Source organism: Rhinolophus sinicus, linkage group LG09, assembly GCF_036562045.2.
Source record: "Rhinolophus sinicus isolate RSC01 linkage group LG09, ASM3656204v1, whole genome shotgun sequence".
Taxonomy (NCBI): Eukaryota; Metazoa; Chordata; class Mammalia; order Chiroptera; family Rhinolophidae; genus Rhinolophus; species Rhinolophus sinicus.
In genome coordinates this window covers 93,104,884-93,125,700 of record NC_133758.1, presented here as the reverse complement: position 1 = coordinate 93,125,700, position 20,817 = coordinate 93,104,884, and the positions used below count along the sequence as shown (strand labels likewise).

Below are 20,817 nucleotides of genomic sequence, written 5' to 3'. Positions count from 1 at the left end.
AGAACAGAAACAATCCATAGTAACATTTTTTTTTTCTCCTTGAATTCATCCACCTGAACCTACATTTTCTCCCATCCTCATGACACTGCTTTTATATCCTCTATTTTTTGCGGAAAACAATTGCTGCTCTGTTGTTACAACAGGGGTCTTATCTGTTTCATAATGTACCAAAACACTCTGAACTTCTTTTTAGCCAGTTGACTAAACTGAACTTTTTCATTCTCATGGGCAAAGAGCCAACAAAGACTTTTATGAGACAATTTAGGTCATATTAACTTCTCACCAAATCATAAACCCTATGTTTTCTCAGCAGTTTTATATTTCCCAATTTAAAATGTGTGTGGAGAGGCGGTCTCATGTAATGGATTGAAGTATGATCAGTGACTTAACCAGAGACCTCAGGCTAATCATTTCCTCACTCGTATTTATATAGATAAACACATACATAGACACATTTAGAAGGCTCAGCTCACCAAGGCTACTTGTAGAAATGTGTAGAAGAGCTGCAATATATCAGAACTACTGAAGCTTTGGGTCATGTCAGAGTTGTACATGGATGTATATATTAATATTAAGCCTCGATATACAAGTTTCCATGTAGTAAAATTTCATCTACAATAGTAGAGCATGTTGAATTTTGTAAACAAAAGTACCCTCTTCATTTAAAAGTGTGTGGTTTAATATAATGTTTATCAATAACTTCTATAAATGTTAATTAGTTGAAAAAACATGAATGGATACTTTTAAGTACAATCACATCAGCTCATTTTCCTCCCATTTAGGAATGTGCTTGTCAGTGAGTGTCATTTCCAGTTTTATATTTTCTCAAATAGATGGCACTGGGAAACTCAGTTAAAATGACAGGGATACATGTCTGCAGTGACCTCAGGGAAGAGAGAATAGGAATGACACGTGTCTTTCATGGGCTTCAGATTGTCTAAATATTTCAGATTGTCAGTTGTCACATCAAGTTTTTCTTTGATCCACACCTACTGAAGTAGATAATAATGGACATTTTCCCATAATCACATGATATGCCTGACGGAAACAGAAATGATGCTTTATGAAGTACTTTGATTTCATTTATCCCATCTATGCAAAGTTCTTCACATTTCCCACAGCCTAATGGTATTTTCCAGGGCTTCAGTGTATATGATTGTGCAGGAAGTGCTCTGTAAACTTTGAGGCGATGCCATTCATTTCACTAGGATGTGATCATGACCATAGATGTGTGGTATACAACCTGTACAACTGCATGCGCTGGCCTGCAGGTTTGACGACCTCCAGGATCACAACCTTTTCTTTTTGTGATTGTACACTAGCTGGCTAAATTCTATTTAAATGCTTTAGTGCTTAATATTCTGGTTTGTACATATGAACCTTCTCTGAATATGGGTGAAAATTTGATGCCCTTGGAATGTGTTCATTGTTAGAATAGAGAAGTGTAAGAATGAGGCAAAATCAAAATATATATCCATCTCTAAGTACTATTGTTGATTTTGTAGTTACTATTTGCTCCTTACTCCAATTTATTATTGGCTAATCCAGTTGTCATCATAAGTGAAAATCTTGTGTTTGTTTTGTGTATGTCCTTTAACGTGGGTGCAGAAAAACCTTAAAGCATAGAAAGAATAAAAGTTGATTTTTTTTTTCTACTGTTCTTTTTGAGACTGGCCCCCAATCAGAGATTATTCGCACATCTGTTGATTTTTTTTTTCATGTTGCACACATTTGCACCTTTTTTTTAATGTTGACTGAATCACTTAATTGTAGAGGAGCCTTCATTTTAATGTAAATCTTACAATATTACATGAGTGAATGTATGAAAATAGCTTGGAACAGTTTAAATTGGGCAGATTTCTGCTTTGATCATAATGTGCCTTTTCAGCATTAAAATAAACTTGCAACATATGCTGAAAAACATGTGTAATAAGTAAGTGCCTCTTGCATGATGACTTATCTAGAAAAAATAAATCATCATTTAATAGAATTTAAGATTTATAAAATACTTCTAACAACTAACAATGTAATGATATGATTAGGATCCTATAATGACAAATAAGTACCTGGCGATTTCTGATTTAAAAAAAAAAAAAAGAATTTGGGGGGCGGCCCGATGGCTCAGGCAGTCCACGAGAGCTGTGAGCGTCCAACTAATGACCAGTGACTGATTGCCTCAACCGGGTGGAGCGCAAGGCTCATAATACCAGCATGGGCCAGGGAGCGCCCTACAACAAGACTGAAAAACAATGGCTTTAAAAAAAAAGGAAAAAACCGAGAGGGTTGGACGGATGGGGGAAATAAAGAAAATAATTTTTAAATTTTAAAATTCTATGAGATTGTAATTAGTTTTGGAAATATTTGAAAACAAAGCTTTTAGTAGACAGCTATATAGCACTTTATTATATTGTTATACTTATTTATATTATTGAAAAGATATCAACAAATATGGCAAATTGATTTCAATCTTTAGAGCAGTCAGTAAAAATAAGGAAGTTATCAATATCCTTGAATCATGATGAGATTGAGAAGAATTAATAATGACAAAGAAGTTTCCAACAAAAATATGACTAGATAACAACAGCTTTGCCTTTGAAATTCACCTTGATCAGATATTAATTAATAATAGTTATCTAAATAATCTTTCCATCAGTATCATTGAGGTGCAAAGAAGAATTGTGATATTATGAGCATAACTCTAGACACTCCCTGTATAACTGTGGGCACATAATTTATCTGCTCTGACTTCTTTTCCCCACCTGTAAAATTGTATCAGTAAAGAATGCTTTTGGTTGCAAGTTAAACAAGGAAGAAAAAAAAAATCCATCTAGCAATGGCTTAAGCATAGTTCCTAAGTACTATGGTTATATTAAATCATGAAAGAAACTATGGAAAACTAAATAAAGAAGCCAAATAAATGTAATAAATAATTACTACATAAAAGATCATCTATCAATGTTTATGTTTAATCAAAAGGAATATGTTTGTCTCTTCCAGAAAATTTCTCTCAAATCACGAGCCATTTTGTTTTTTCCAGCTAATACTCATTGTTAAACAAATTCAAAGGTGAGTCTATCTTTCTTTCAGAGACACTTACATAAGACTGTGAGGCAAGCTTCAAGTGTACTTAATACAGTACACTATTACTAATTCAACATATGCTTATCGATTGTCTGTTCTGTGCCAGGTGGTGCATTTGGGAAATCTAAAAACAAAACAACAAACTCCAAAGCAAAACAGTATATGTTTCTCACCCTTAAAAGATTTATGTTAATTTGAAAATAGTGTTTGTATCTATAGATTTCTCCAAGCTGTCCTCTGGGTGGAGTTTCAGAGAACTCTATGAGAATGTCCCACAGAGTTCTTGTCAGCATATCCTAAACCAAACTCTCTCACGTCCTCTTCCCCATTTGCTTTTCCTCTTCTTTTCCTTATCTGGGTTGGTGGCATTGCCACTGGCTTTTCTCATAAGCCTGACCCTGGTCATCACAATGCTTCTAACACACCCCACCTTCCAGGTAATGATAACTGTCAGTTCTACCTCCTAAACAGTTCTTTCTTTCAAGTACCTGGGCACAGCATTACTTTAACTCCTTGTCATTTCTCACTAGGATTATTTCTGTGCTTCTCTAATTGATCACCCTACTTCTTAACTCATTTCCTTACAATCCATCTTCCACATGACTCCCAAAATGTTCTTTCTAAAATGTAATCTAATCACTTCTCTACTTAGCTTAGAAATTCTAACGAGCTCCCAGTCAACTACAGGGAAATCCAAACTCCCAAGCAAGGTTTATAGGACCCTTTATGACTGAGTCTCGTTACCTCATTTCTCACAACTCTTGCCCTTGCTATTTATAATGCAGAAAAATCGAGGTTTTACTAATTCATTGAACATGCCATGTGATTTTAAACATTATTCTATTTACATACGCTTTTCTTATCCTGGAAAACCTTTACTCAACCCAACATTAGAAAACTGAAGTTTACCTTCAATATCATCAGTTACAGAAAGACTTTCCCTAAACTTCTCCCATCCCAACTTTTCCCACTCCCAGCCACCATTCACAGAGTTAAACACTCTCCATTTTTGGCAACATAAGCTTTGTATGTGTATCTATTGTCGCATTAATTAAACTATACTACTTTTTTTTTTTTTTTTTACCTGTCAGTTCTCTTAAGGATACTAACCTCTTTGAGGTTAGGAAATGTAACTTCATTCACATCCATCTCAGTCACCTTCCACAGTACCTGGCATATACAGTTGTACCCCTCCATATCTGAGGGCTTCATATCCATGGATTCAACCAACCATGGATCAGAAATATTCAAAAAGTAAAATACCAGAAAATTGATCCCTAAGCAATACAGTATGGCAACTATATACACAGCATTTATATTGTATAAGGTATTCTAAGTAATCTAGAGGTGATTTAAAGTATACAGGGTATGTGTGCAGGTTATATGCAAATACTATGCCATTTTATATAAGGGACTTGGGCATCCATAAATTTTGTTATCCAAGGGGGTCCTGGAACCAGTGCCCAGTGGATACTGAGGGACAATTGAATTGGTCTACAGAGCATCTATTTTGTGCTCAATGTAACTTTGTTGTATGAAATAAATGGGTAAATGAACAAATGAATGTTAAGTAGTATTATGAAACAATAAGTATGACATAGCAAGGTAAACAGAGAGATCAAATTTAAACTAGGAAAATAAAAATTCTAGCCAAATTTCTAATCAAGATAGGACAAAATGAGATAATTAGAACTTCATAATAGGTATGTAAAATCCGGAACTACTTTTGTCAGTAGTGTAGGGGCCAAATCAGAGTTGGACTAAAATGTTGATAATAATCATACTCAACAGCAAAGAGCTCTCATGTGCTCCGTTAGGCCATGAGATGACCAAAATGCAAAGTGTTATGTGTCATTTTTTAACTGCTGGGTCTTGCACTCTGGGGGCCACCCTATCTGAATCTTTGATTCTGTGATTGTCGCCTCACAGGGTAGGTTCAGTGCCAAAAGAGTCATAAAGATACTGTGTTTTTATAAAAGTTAGTGGTGGGTTGGTGCGTAAAAGAAAGCATTGCAGAAAATATATTATTAAACTAAGCCTGAAAGGACTAACAGAGTTTAAATAGGAAAGGAGGAAAAAGCTTCCAAATTATTGGGTAGCATAGTAGTGGCAATGAGGCCTAATTAGGGAACAGAAAATAGTAGTTTAGACAAAGTGTAAAAATTTACATAGAGTAATACTGGAAATAGAATTAAGATTATAGATAGCTGAATGTCAAGATTCTTACTCATTAAGCAATACAAATCAGTTAAAAGTGTCAGTGAAGGAGAATGACACCACCAAAGTATAATGAGGACAATGAATCTGGCAGTAGTAAGAGCCGCAAGTCGTGTCACTCAGGTGTCATTTCCTCACAAGTGAAAGAAACCCAATTCAACTGGCTAAACAAAAGTAGACCATTTTTATTTTCTATATTTAAATCTTAAATGATTTTAAAAGATACAAAATGGATATATTGCTTATATGCTTGAAAGATCCATGACCAGCTTCAGGAATAGCCGAATACACAGGCTCAAACCATGTAGTAACCAGAATGGCTTCTCCTGTGTGATAGCAAGTCACCCTTCAGGAGTTCCAGATTTAAGTCCAGTTCTGAACCTACAGTGACAGGTAAATTTCTCCTTTCTCTTAATGCTTACATTAAGTGACTGTTTATGTGTTCCTGACCATTGTATACTCAGCACCTAGCCTGACAACTGATACATCTGATATTAATATTTTTCTTTAATTTTTGTTTCGACATTTTTTTAAAAATTATTTCTGAGAGAATAATCAGCATGGGGTCAATAACAAATATCTCGTTTTGTAATACTGCTCTCCAGAAATCTAAGAAATTGTACATATTGTCATCTCTACTACTTTTATTTCTGAAATCATTAAGTAATAATAGTAAATTAATTGTACTAATTTAACAGCGTAATAAATAGCTTCATTACAATGGACTGCCGCCAGCCCTGTTATAGTGCAGTTTTGTTCTATTTATCAACTCAATCCCACTGAACTTCTGGTTCTACTATGCCTTGTGCCTACTGTAGAACACCTGGGCATCGTCTCTTCATCCTTATTCCTTGTGGCAATAAGACCATACTGGGTCATAGGTCTGTCTTCAGGTTCACAGTAAGCCTAGTGCTGCCCCAAGAAGCCTGCAGAGTGCTGGCCTAGTTGCTGTATCTCCCTTTTATTCCACGGTGCAAATGCTCTTTGCTTCATTCTATAGAAACTGAGGTTTGGTGGACTGACATATTGCTGCAGGTAATAAAATCTTGGGTCTCTGACTCCAGAGATTCACGTCTTCTGCCAGCCTCCCCAAAACTGTGGAAGGCTAACATGGTGGCTTTCAAAAACAGTGAAATCTCAGATGCTTCACTTCTTGACAACAGTGTACCTTTCTGTAAAGTAATCTTCTCTTCTCACCTAGGTTCTCCCAAAATCCCTGCTTTCTGATTCTTTCTCACTACTATTTCTCTGGCTTCAAAAATTGTTATTTTTTCTTTAATTAATAATCCATGCGGGACAGATTTTTTTTTCTTTTACTTGCAACTCAAATTAGCATTTCTTTATAAATCTGTTTAGTTCCAAATAGTCATTTTAATCCTTTGTTGAGGAAAAAGGAAAGAACTGAATAGATGTGGGGTACAACTCTAAGACTCTACAGAATAATTCAATTCTTTGACCTATCCCCACACACTTCAATCTCAAAGGTATTAATTTATCAGTGTGTTTCTCAAATAGCAGTTGTATAGCTGAGATGCACATTTCAAAGGATATATAGGGACCAAAATGAGTCCTTCGCCTCATTTTCCTTGGGCACATTGGTCTATTTCACACCTGATAACCTTAGTTAGGTGGCCTATATCAGAGAGAAGTGATTTCATTTGTAGCATTTGTTCTATAATACCCCCTTTTCACGTTCCTGTGAACGTGTCAAACAAACCACTAGAAGGTATTTTTTGAAATGCATTATCTCTGTTATACAACTGCTATTGGAGAAATAGACCTCTGTAGTAATATTTTTCCAATGAAATTGATATTCAGTCTGCATTTTTACCTAAGAGGAAAAAAATAATAATAGAAATGCTTTGTTCAGGAGCTTTAAACTATCTGGTAACAGTGCCGATCAGTCCAAACACATTAAAATTCTATTTTCCTTTACAAGTGTTTGCTGCAGATGACCCCCACTGATCTTAAATATATTTCTGTATCTGTAACTGAATAGAGGTTTTCCGTACAGCATGTTCTAATGGCACTCTGGCCTTTAGCCAACAAGGCACTGAATAAGGCTATTTTTAAAATACAGAAACTGGGAACAGCTGCAGCAATCAAATTTGATAAAAACAGAGAGGAACTTTGCTTTTTTTTTACGGTTTGTCCAAGTTTAGACTTCTTTCAAAGAACTGCTTTTGTTCTGTTGTATGAAGGGCTACAAGACCAATACAGTGAAGCCCTTTTAAACAAATAAGTTTTAAAAGAATACGACTAAATAGAATAATTTTTCTTTGTACCAGGAGTATCGATGTGAACGTATTTTAAACTATTTTTAAAAATAGTTTATCTCTTCTAAGTGGAGGTAGGAGAAGAATGAGTTATATTAGTAAAATTTATATTATAAAAGAGGTTTTGTCTTCCCCCACCCCCAAAGCAACTTCTTGAAAGGGGCGATAAAGTCCTTAGTTTCTCAGTGTTGGAAACCTGAAAGTTTGCATTCAAACTTCTCTTATGTTCTCAAATGTTGTTAGGGATGATGGAACTTTGAATGTTCCATTTCTACATTTCACATTACTGTTAGTTATGAATGTTTCTGTATTTTCTAAAAGCTGGAATAATATCAGTGCAGTTCTTTTATAGAGATTAAAATGACATGCTTTTTAAAATGTAAAGGAAAACTTTTCACAGAGATCTTTTGTATTTATCTGAATCCCTCAATATGTCTATATACAAGGGCTTATTCTTTATTTTTTTAAAAATTCAAGCTCTTTGGAAACTTGTCACTGCATGATTAATAAGTGTCCTGAAGTGAAGAGACCCTGAAAATCTCCTATACTTAGTAGGTTGCAAGTTCTGTCTTCTAAGTGATTGCATGTGTTGAACGGATTTCTCTGCTAACTTTGTAATTGACATGACAAAGGATATTGTATTTCTTATATTTACAAATGGGATTAATTTAAAATCCCATCCAAATAAAACCACTTATGTCAACATTAATTCGATTTAGTAATCCAAAATGTAATATAATCCTTTTTCTGTAGCCATAAAGTCATAAAATTATGTTACTGCAGAAAAAAGAAACAAGGGAGGATATATACAAAACAGAAGAATTCAGGTATATTGTAAGCTGTAGTAACTTGTTAGCAGGTAGCCTATCAGGTATGATGGGCCATCTGTTTACAATGTATAAAAAGCAGAAGAAAAAGAAAAAAACAAAATAGGCAGAGTCTTCTTTGCCTTGAGTAATTTTATTTTCCTAAAGCATTGATGATTCAAAAAACACTCATTTTTAAAGGGGGAGGCGATGATGATGTAAAGTGTGTTGTTTAGTGCTTGAGACACTGACAGATCCTGTCTCAGTTCTGTTCTCATACCCTGGCCTCCATAGACTTGGGGGTCCTCGGTCCGACATTACAGCAAAACTACTTAAATGCACACATGGTTCTAACCAGAAACGTTGGCATTCCTGTTGTACAACGCGTTGAACTCAGCAGGTTTTCAAGGGTTCTCTGGCAGGAAGCCAGATTTCAGGATATAATCCTATATTTTACCGATATCAAAAAAGTGCTTAATGACGGTTACAGGATTTAATTCTATTTGGGCATGTAACCTCTTTTCTGAAGACGTACTGCCAGGGGAGTAAGATTGACTTCTGACCAGGAGGGTTTTTATGCAAATGGTCTGTGAAAGCACAATAACCCCAGGGTAACAATCTTCTAGTCTCTTGGTAGGAGTACAATATTTGTGTTACCAGGATAAACTGGGTATGAAAACTACATCGGTTATACAGGGATAATTTTTAGTGTAAATCACTGTCCTTCATCATTATGTTGTCCTTATTTTAATTTTCAGCATTAACTTTATAAATGAGTTTAAATGCATTACCATGGTTTTTGTGGGTGTTTTTTTAAATTTTATTGTTTTTCACAAGTATTTTTCATATTTCATTGAAACTAAAATAAAGGGACAATAAAACATGCCTTTATACTCTATATTATATTTCAAGAAAATAATTGATTTTCACAGTGCTTCTGGAAATTGAATGTAAAAACCATATAGCCATATGTAAAGTAATACGACACTGCCCCGCTAATAAACTGGATTTTAATTTCTTTTTTTTTTACTTGTCAGAACTTTTTAATTTTTTGGAGAATAAGGGTGGGTGATCTCTTTGGTAACTTCACCCCTTTAGCAAGCATCAGTGTTAGGGTGCAGGATGCCCCTCTAGAAGCTATTCCAAATTTGCTGACATCAGCCATCATTCATGAGCACTTGCTTTGTTTAGTGATAGAATTGATGTGAGGAGACAAGTGAAGTAACTTGCTTTATGGAAGAGGACAGGAGAGGCATGGTGCTGTGAAAATGTTCCTACACAATTTAATGGCTCATTCACACAGAAAAGGAGCCACAGACTTCAGTCCCTCCACAAAGCTTTATGAGAACAAACTGACTTAAGAATCCAAAAGCAGCAATGTTGAGATTCACTGCTAGCTTGGGCTTGTATGCTCTCTACTTTCATCTACTTAATACACATTGTCAGTTTCAGGAATAGATTGCTGTGGGAATTCCTTACGCTAGTTCTCAATGGGCCTTGTGAATGAAACGCTCATGATTTCTTGTATGTCCTGAGATGAAGATCACTTTTAAAATACACCTTCAAATAACAAAGTGATTTGAAGGCCCTGAACCACTTTGGTCACAATAAGGGAGAGTGCTGACAGTATGTCACACTGTGATTTCTGGTCTTTACTTTTTTTTGAATTCTTTTAGTGAAGTTCAGAATTTTAGAATGAAAATACAGTTTTAGTCAGCTTTAGCTGCTTGTTTTCAAAAAACAGATGGCTTTAAAGGAGATGATCAAATCCATTCTTTAAAAGTCATTTTTAAAGGCAGGCTTGTGATTACATTTTATATATATATAGTTTCTGTATATATACCTTAACCCCCCCTTTTTTTTTTAAATTTCAACAGGAAATGGGATATTTCACACTGCTAGATTTTCCAGATAACTCTAGTTAATCTATTTACATATGAGACTCTAACCTTTTTAGTTTTTACATTTTAACCATTTTGGATGGAAACCATTCCAAAAAGTATTTTGCATTTCTTAACCTTCCTATAGAGATTCGTCAGAGTCTAACTTATTTGTGACCTCAGTAGTAATTGTAAATGAGAGTTTTATACTGTATTTTCATTTGGTGATAACATCTGAAACTATTTAGTGGTATGATTACTAGTGGTACCATTTCAAGGTCTTATATACCTATATTTCTTTGTAGATTTTTCTGTCTTCTTCCATTACTAATAACATTCAATTGATTAGGTCTTACTGTTGTCCATATATACCGTTGCATGGAATTTGGAGTCAAGCATACCTACTTGGAAAACCAGATTTTTCAACTGTATAAAAAAACTTGGACAAGTAATATAGTTTTTTCATCAATAAAATGAGGAGATGATACAGCCTCAAATGATTTTTATGAGTCTTGCATGGAAAAATACCTGTAAATCCCGGAACAGAGAGCTGCCCATAGAAGACATATAGTGTGTGTGTGTGTGTGTGTGTGTGTATTTATATGTATATTTATACGTATATTTATATCCTTCCCATTTTCTTTATAGATTTATAATTAGGTACTATGTTCCCTGAGATGCTAAAAGTCTGCTCTAATGTTTGTAGACTTGTACTGTGAAACACAGAGTCCATATTAATAATTTTTCTTCAGCTCTCTCCATTCACCCCCTTTTCTAATTTGCATTGTTTTAATTTATGGAGGTCTGGGAAAACAGCTATTTATTCTTGTGAGAAGTCATCTAAGTTAAGAATCAAGGGGTAATAGATGGACATGTTAAGGAAGGATCCTCAAAGCACTTACTTTGGTGGATGAATTTTATACATACCTTGGTTTTTCAAAAGTTTATTCTGGATCCTCAGGTATGGTTCCAATAGTTCCTAGATAAATGAACCATCACAGGTAGACATAAAATATACCCACTCTCAGAAGGTACAACTCTATTCCATAGCTAGTCTGGTCTCACCCTGGCCAAATAAGGATTTAGCTGATGGTGATATAATTAGCAATTTATGGTGATCTGATTACAAAATGTCTATGCTGAGTCAATAAGTGTACCCCAGAATATGGCCTCCCACAGTGTTGCAACATGTTTCTGGACACCATGCAAAAGGAGTATACCCTGCACTGCCCCCTTCCTCTCACTTCAGTATACACTATATTCTATGAAACATTGAAATGCTGCAACCCACATTCAGTCTGTGTTTGTAATGCATCCTCTTCTGTTCCCTCACATATGGCAGTCTGAAACAATTACATAATGAGACATATTAACAGGGCATAACTGTCAAAAATGATGAAACTAAGCTATGAATAAATATTACCCACTTATTAGCTGTGCTGCTCCTGTGCTCACAAATCTGCACTTTACCCCTACTTTCAGATTTTACATTCATAGCCCCTGGTTACCTGTGTAACAGAGTAATGCAGCACTAACAAATTTCAGGAAATGATTTACAAAATCAAAGGCAAATTAAACTCTAAAGTAGGGTTTCTTACCATTTTTGTGCTATAGTCATTTTTGCAAGTCTGGTGACATCTTCAGACTCCTCTCAGAGCAATGTTTCAAAATTCATAAAAAAATATTGATAGGCTAACAATGGAAACAAATTATATTGAAATACTGTTAAAATTTTGATTTAGCAATATATGCCCTTCTTTATTAATAAATTCACTTCAAAATGTAACAGGATCAATAAGTATTAAGATTTAAAAGTAATAATTAGTACAAACAGCATTATGAAACACTGCAACAATATAATGTTAAATATGTGATATTTGTCAGTGACAAATCACAGGTATTTTTACACAACTATGGTTTCTCACCTAAATTTATATTTTTAAAAAGTGCTTAATTTCACTTTCATGTTAGTGAAAATAAAGTTGTGTTTTTCTGCATTCAGCATCACTGATTTTGTGTTGAGAATCTTGCTCTAATATGACCCGATTTGGGTTAATTCATTGTTTCTTCCTTCTAAAGCACCTCTTCTAGACTTTTTATTTTAAATATGAAAATACTAAATTTGGTGGATTCTCTTGCCTTGTTACCCCCATGGATCCATTTGGAAAGACATATTATCTCTTTCAGAAATGTAGTTTTTCCCCTGAATAAAAGCAACATCTTCCTTGGGATAGGCAAACACTTCCAAATATCAGGATGTCGAGATTTCTCAATAGTTGGCAGGTGACTTTCACAGATGGACTGAGTCTCACCTGGATCTCCAGGTCCGGATGCAACTTGTGCCTTCCTATCTATGACTCCACTTCTTTTCCTCACGCTCAAGAAAGGCAAACGGGATGCAATGACCTAGTATAATGTTGAACATTAAACTGCTCTAGCTTCTTTTGTAATAAAGTTATTTGGAAACTTGGGTATTTTGTGATTAATAACAAATTGATTGTGAGAAAACTCATAGTACACCAGTGTGGTGAGACTCCATGGTTGAGACAGCTGTTCTACACAGAGATACAGATGCTGAGGAATGAGTGCTCGGACATTATGTCTTTCAGTCCACCGTGATGCCATTTAATAGTTACAGTGGCAGTGCTAAAGTGAAAACTACAGTGACCTGAAAGAGTTAATATTTCTCTTAAGGAGAGATTGACACTTTTTCTCTAAAGGTCAGATAGTCAATATTTTAGGCTTTGTGGGTGGGACACGTGGTCTCTGTTTCCACTACTCTGCTATTGTAATATGAAAGGAGACATAGACAAAACCTAAATGGATGAACACTGAAATTTGAATTTTATATAAGCCTTAAAATGTCAAGATATATTATTCTTTTTTTATTTATTTTTCCATTTTGTAAGCTTGTGAATACCATTTTTATCTCACAAGCCATACAAAAACACGCGATGGCCCAGATTAAGTCTATGGATTGTAGTTTGCTACTCCTACTCTTAAGTATGAGATCAATAGCCGGGTAGCAAACCAATTAAGTAGGTTCATCTGGTTGGTTATGACATCCCAAGGGGGCCTGCACTTAAAATAAATTTTAGCTAGAATGTGAAGTTTGAGAAAGTCTTTGATATTTTTAGGTGATGCCACATATAGAAACAGAGTTCAAAGTTTTATAGATAGAAACTAGCTTTGTCTAAAATCAATCAGGACCTTGATCTCAAAGACAATATGAAAGAAGCATTAGTTGTAAACAGATATTGCAGACTGTTATATCAAAAATGTGCAAGTTTTATGGAGCAAAAAAATATAGCACAACTTTAGAGTTTCTTTTTTATTTCTTTTTTTTCTGAACACATAATTTGAAGGAATATGGTATTTATTTACCTTTACCAGAGTTAGTAAATATTCCACTCTTTCTATATAGTTCTTTGGATTAGCAACAACATGAAAGTTTGAAAGCCTGGGTATTCTAAATGCATAAGAAATATTTTCACTACTGATTATTAATGGTAGAATTGAGTTGCAGGGCATTTTTGCCAGGAGAAAAACAAAGATAAATAAAAAGGCAGGAAAAAAAAAATAGATGGAGGATGGTAGACACTAGCAATATGATGTGGGTATAGACAATCCCTGTGATTCATTGAAAAGTTAGGGCTCACAGATTAACTCTGTGGTGAGAAAGTGTTTAATTTCTTGTAGAACAGTTCATATCAACTGGATCATTACAAAAATTGGTATAAAATTTCACCTATTTAAGAATCAGGAAGTGCACAATATATAACACTAAATATGAACTTCAACCTTGTTGTTGTTTTATAAATACCACAAGACACACATCTGGGATTTTAGTGCTTGCCACAGTGTAGTTTTCTGGTTGACATATATCTAAGAAATGCGTATATTAACACCCAGGCTATAGAGCCAAGCTACAGCTGAAAGAATATGTTTCCATTCCTTGTCCATCTGTTCTTGGCAACATAAATTTAAACTAGAAACACAGAATAAGTTTCATGAGAAATAAGTCTAAATAGGCTTTAGAACAGCAAGGTGAGTGGTCTAACTTGTTACGACTTGTTAACATTTGATTTTATCGCTAGAAGATTGTGTTTACTTGGGAAAATTTTATGCTGCCACTATAGCTTAAAGTTTAAATATATATATATATATATATATATATATATATATATATATATATATATATATATTATCAGTTCACTTAAAAAAATACAGAGACTTGGTCACACTTTCTATTAAAGGACTTTCTAAGGGCTTATCTTAAATTTCCCAGTGGTCATGAGCCTAACAAACTTTGGGATTTCAAAGTGCTATTTGCCGCACACTTGAACTACACTGAAAATGTATCATCTACATCCCTGAACTCCAGACAACAATGGATTTATTAGCTGAGAATGAAGGATTTCTGTACAAAATGGAAACCATACAAAACATATTTGCTTGTTTTTCTTCAAGTAGAACCTCAGCTATGACCAGCAATTACATGATTACCTTGTTTAACCATCATACCCTCCCACTCTATGCCACAACCTCCAGGTTTTTCTGCTACTAAAACAATATTAAACTACTTATTTACATTTGAAAATTCATGAGAACGTTAAAATAGAAAGGACCATATGTGTGCACTGAGAGTTTTGCCTTCAAATTAAGGGTCCAGGCACTCTGAGCTCAGTAGGTCAGTGGATGGGCTCTGTGTCAGGCCTAGTTTGTATGGGATTTGACCGATGTGAGTGCAACCTTTGCTTTCTGGCTGAGTGAAAACCTTCAGGTTGGGAAGGGACCTTGAAGCTCACACAGTGCAACCACTCCTTCTCTGTAAGAAATGTTTCTATTGTTTTTCAAAGTCTCTCTTTTTGATATGGCTGATGTATCAAATATAGCATAGTTTGTGGTTATGCATCAGAGTCGTTGTGTTTAAGTTTTGTCACTGTCACTTCCTAAGTATGTACATATAAATAAATTCATTAACTTCTTTAATTTTCAGCTTTTCTGTCTATAAATGGGAGTCATCATATTTGTCGTAATATGGTTTTTAAAGGGAGCGAATGAGATGATAGGTAGGAAGTGATTAGTCCACTGACAGGTACTTAGTAAATACTCAACGAGCACTGCCTATTACTATTAGCCTCTTTCTACTGTCCTTTGTTAAGAAAATAAGTAATGATTGTACTGTGATAATTATCTAGTCTATTCCAAATAGTATTTTGATAGCAGATTCCTTATCATCAGAAAAACATTTCAAGAAATTAATATTGCTTCTTGAATTTTGGCGTGAAGTTACTCTGGATAAGCCACTCAGTGATTTAGAGACTCTGTCTTCATATCCCTAAAATGAGAAACTTTAATTCATTATCTCTTAGGTCTTTTATTCGAGTAATGTAACAAAATCATGTTTGACAGCATATCCTCATACTTTATTTATAGTGCTGAAATGTCTATTTGCTGCCAAATGTCTGATGTGGGATATATAAATGTTCCATATATACATGTGGAATAACATTAAGTTTGTTGATGTTAAAAACTACTGGTATATTTTTTGGCATTATTTGGCTCAGAATCTTTTGTTTTAGAATAAGCTGACAGCAAATCTTTTCCCACAGCACCTCAAGGTTTAGTTAAACTGAGAGCTTCATAAGTAGGCCATCTTTTCATTCCTTTCAGCATCCAAGAAATAGAAGCTTTTATGAAGTAGCCTTTATTTTTCACATCCATAATATCTAAAGACATTAAATTGTACACATGTGCATATGTACTATAACGTACAACACTTTCTTTCTTTCTTTCTTTCTTTCTTTCTTTCTTTCTTTCTTTCTTTCTTTCTTTCTTTCTTTCTTTCTTTTTTCTTTCAGATCTGAGTGATCAGCTGCTGGAGGTGGTTGGCTTAGAAGGAGCCATGGAGATGGGGCAAATATACACAGGCCTGAAAAGTGCTGGGAGGCGGCTAGCTCAATGCTCCTCTGTGGTCATCAGGTAACTCTTTCTCTATGATTGACAAAGGGAGCTGACATGGCATCACTACAAACTAATTAAAAGAATGCAGGACTATGATACCATTTATCTTATCTGTGCATCAAATTATCAATGATTAGTACTGATACCTTTCAAAGTAATGCAGATTTTACAAAGTTTTGGTTAGCTACTACCTATCAGGTTCATTAGAATTAGATTTTCTCCAACTGCACATAAGCCCAAGCCGGAGACCACAACATTACTGCCTGCCCTCCAGCCCCCACCAGAGAGCTGGGCACAGGCCCTGGCAAGCCTGATCCTGCTTGGCCCCAGGGAGTTGGGTCTCACTTTCTCACCAGAGCTCCCAGGGTACCCAGCCAACAAACCAAGAAAACACCGTCTCTGAGACATTCGGTCCACAAAGATCCTCCCTCAGCGTTTAGTCAGGGCACATTTATTTCCACTTGGTTTTCCCAGGAAGGTTTAGTCCTTTGAGGACCTATGAACAAGGAGAGGAGACAGACATACATTGATGTTCCTTGCTCTTGGTGAGCTTTGGGGGGATACTATCCCAAGAGATGCAAATAGTTCGTAGTAGTAATTATATTAGGCATTCTATAGCCTATATGGCATTTCATGTGAGTCTCGCAACCATTTTGTGGATTAATAGTTATTTTAGTTTTAAACAGAGACAGACACTGTGCCTAAGAAAGGTCATATGATTTGTCCACATTCATCCTACCAACATGTGATACTCTTAGATAGAACTGGGTGGTTCAAACTCCCACTCCACTGCTTTTCTAACCCACGTCTGTCACCTTGACGTCTCACACACTATGAGATGGCAGGGCTGTGGGAGCTAATGGTTAATGTGTGGGGTACATTTAACCAGCAAGGAGTTTCAGGGGAAGACCGAGTGTGAGGGCTCTGCTGTGCTGAAGGGTTTTAAAATCCTCTGCTGGGCCAGCTGGATGCACGTGGGCCTTTTCCTAAGGGCAAGACACTCATTTGGGTGAACCATTTCCCCTGCTGAATAAGTAGTTCTAGGCTGTGTCTCATGCAAAGAAGGACAGGCTCTATGGTGTCTCTCATGTGCCCTTGGATGGCCACAGGGAGGATGACTCTCTGCTGGAAGACAAGTGCCTTTCAAGACCTAGGGCATTCCCCAGAAAAGCCTCATGTCCATGTCTCCCACTACCTCCTCCATGTTTTCCACCTACATTTAGTTTTCCACCATTAAATACTATGGTCACTGCAGGATTTTGTAGAGGTCCCATTATCAGGTTGAGGAAGTTCCCTTCAGTTTCTAGTGAGCCTGGATTTTTGTTGGATTTTGCCAAATATTTTTTCTGTATCTATTGTTGGGATCATATGGTTTCAGTTCTTTGAACTATCAACATGGTTGTTTGATTTTTTTTTAATGTCAAACCAGCCTTGCATTTCTGGGATAAGCCCCACTTGGCTGTGGTGCTGCATTTAAAGAATACACTAGTGAATTTGATTTGTTATATTCTGTTATAGATGTTTATGTCTATATTCAGGAGGGATTCTGTCCTACAGTTGTTTATTTTGTTTTGATCTGTTTTTGTTGTTGTTGTTTTTCTGACTTTGTTTACTTTTAGTATTAGTTTCTCTGACCTCATTAATAAAAAGCATCTCCTTCTCAAAACCAAAAAAAAATTAGCTTCTCTCTTACTAAGACAAATGATACAATTCTAACATACAGATTTTATCCCCTCTCATCTGGTTCACACTCAATTTAGTTTACTGAAGCCTCAGAGTATCTGCTGGGCAAATTACCCAATGAAAACACTGTTGAAGCATTATTAAATTCTTTCATGGACTGAAGTGCATCAGTGTTTCTATAAAAATTAAATAATGAATTTCTGTGAATTAAGTATTTATATGTATTAAATTTGAACCTTGTCAAGAAACATTCTCCCATAATTTTACCTTTAAAAAAAAAAAAAGAAAAGAAAAGGTGTATTTGCCCCTAAGGTGCAAACATGGATTATAGCACAGATATAATTGCTTTTTATTTATATAAAAGTATTCATACTGGAAAGTCTAAGACAACAAACACCATTTTTCCAGGTTTGTGATTTGCAACGTGGGTTTACATGAAAGCAAGCAGCCTCTTTTGGCTGTAAGAAAATTGATTTTTATCATTAAACATGAACCCTACATTTTTCATTTGGCATCAGAATTTTTGTTTATATTACTACATCTACCAGGAAGCTCTTAACATTCCTGTGACTGAGGTACCTTTTAGGGTATTTATTCATTAATAATTAAGAGTTGAAGTCCTTTTCAGAAAAGATAACTTTAGAGCCCAGCTATTACCATATTTGCATTTCCTGTTCCTATCTTATATCTTACATATAGTCTGTTGTGTTATATTTAAAATGAAATGTTTTCTTCCAGGACTAACAAGTCTCTGCCAATGCAGATTGATGGGGAACCATGGATGCAGACCCCATGCACAGTGAGTACAGAGGATTTGAAATGCTATGTCAGTTTCATTTTTGCTTCCCAGATATCAGATATATTTGCTTCCCTATAACTAATTAATCACATACTCATATCACTAAATAATCATAATATCTAAGCTTTGGACCTATTATTATGTTTGTTTGTTTGTTATTTATGTGGCAGAGCCATTGCATTCAGGAGTTAGGCATTATATGCCCTTGGCAATGATTTAGCTTTGGAATGTTTGTTTTAGCCTAAGTGTAACCTTTAAATACTATAGAGTGATTATAAACTCTGGAACTGAACAAAATTGATAGTTTCTCTTAACCTTTCTTGTACTTATTTCAGAATACCTTATGAGAAAATTATTTATGGTACCTTCAGATACAAGTCTCCCTGAATTTATTACCCATCTGTTCTTTTCCCTCCATTTGGGGATTTGAGGGCTTCGTTCTCTATAGAAAAAACTCCTCTTATAATTATTTTCTCCATAATGAGATATTATTTGAGTCAGGCATTTATACCCCCCAAATTTATTTTTCCATTTGTATAGTGAATATTTTATTACACTTCAAAAACATGCTAGACACTGCTCTTGGCACTGTGAATAGAAATATACTTCTTAATATAGCTCATGATCAATAATGGAACACTGAGACAGCAGCAATAAATACACCATGGTCAATAACATAACTATCTTCAAGCAACTTACGTTTTGATAATAGGAGTTTAAATAAATATATAAATAGTAAATATAACTACAGGTTACAAGAATCATAAAAAAATAAGGCAAAACAATGAAGAGTCACTGGGTGGGATATGGAGAGTATTACTGTAGATAAGTGGATCTGGGAGGCCTCTTTGAAAGAAGAGTCAAAAACTCAGTGTGTTAAAGAAACAGTAAGGAGGAGGGTGTGACTGAAGTTTCTAGAGGTAGGTAGGGGGAACGTGGTAAGAGATAAAATAGAAAAAATGGAGTCAGATCATGTGTGTAAAATGATGGTAGAGACTTAGCATCTGATTCTAAGTATAACAGGAAGCTATGGAAGGCTCTAGGCATCATCTGATTTACACGTTTAAAGTTCACCTTGGCTGCTAGATGGAAAATGGATATACTGACTAGCAGGTAGCTGGGAGACAGGATCTATCAGACTAGGTTGGGCTTGGGAAGGATAGTGGCAGGGAAATGGATGGATCTGAGCTATATACTGGAGCTGGAACAAAAAGAATTTGCTAATGAGTTCCCTTGGGAAGGAGGGTAGGGGAAGAGAGAAAGAGACAATCAATGTTAGCTCTTACTTGTGACTGATGGTGCCATTTACTGTGTAGTTAAGACTGGGCGGGAAACTGGTTAGGGAGTGACAGGGGAGGTCTTAATTTTAAAGTACAATCATTGTGCTAAGTGCTGATGTAACATGTATTTTTTTCATTGAGGTATAATTGACATGCTGCATGATATTAGTATTTATTATATATTTTCACAAACTCTAAATAATGGTTATCACCAATTTTCAGATGGAGGAAGCTGAGGCTTTGGAAGGTGAAATAATTTACTCAAGATCATATATGTAGCAGATATGGAACTCAAACCTACGACTCTTTGATTAAAGCCCATTCTCTTAACCACTAGTTTAAACAACTTTAGCTATGTCTTCCAAACAGCACAGCTTAGCATATAAGAGGAAAGTTTTAATTATGCCTTTCCAGTGATTTTACTTCGAAGCTGTTGGCTCAGTCTTTGTGTATAGCATATACGTATGACTTTTTGTTTATTCCTGGTATAGTCCTTTTAGCTACTCAAATCCCAAGTTTGTGAAATCCATTAATTCTATAATAATAATGTAAAACAAACTGGTCTAAAAATTACTTTAGACTGGCTACTTCTTAATGCTTTTTGTTATCTCTGTATGTGCTTCAAAATACCCTTTACAATTTTTCCTGTTCCTCTCTTTACCAGCATGTATACAATTGCATCTTGTCTATTATTGTTCACTCTCCCAATGACACCTCGAGGTTCACATTTATACTCTTAGGGAAGTTAAAGGTGTTGTTGTTCTTGTTGTTGTTGTTGTGAGTGGTGGTGGTGATGATGGTATTTAAGATTATGGTGCTGGGGACAAC

At 35.3% G+C, this 20,817-nt stretch overlaps 1 protein-coding gene across 4 annotated transcripts in view; it reads left to right on the top strand.

Moving 5' to 3' along the window:
• DGKB (diacylglycerol kinase beta) overlaps positions 1–20,817 on the top strand; it is a 642,123-nt gene that overhangs the window by 590,604 nt on the left and 30,702 nt on the right. For all 4 annotated transcript variants that reach the window (XM_019727049.2, XM_074340800.1, XM_074340803.1 and 1 more), the window contains 2 exons: positions 16,125–16,245; positions 18,649–18,709. In XM_019727049.2, coding sequence (XP_019582608.1) covers positions 16,125–16,245; positions 18,649–18,709 — 182 coding nt within the window. The remainder of the gene's footprint in view (positions 1–16,124; positions 16,246–18,648; positions 18,710–20,817) is intronic.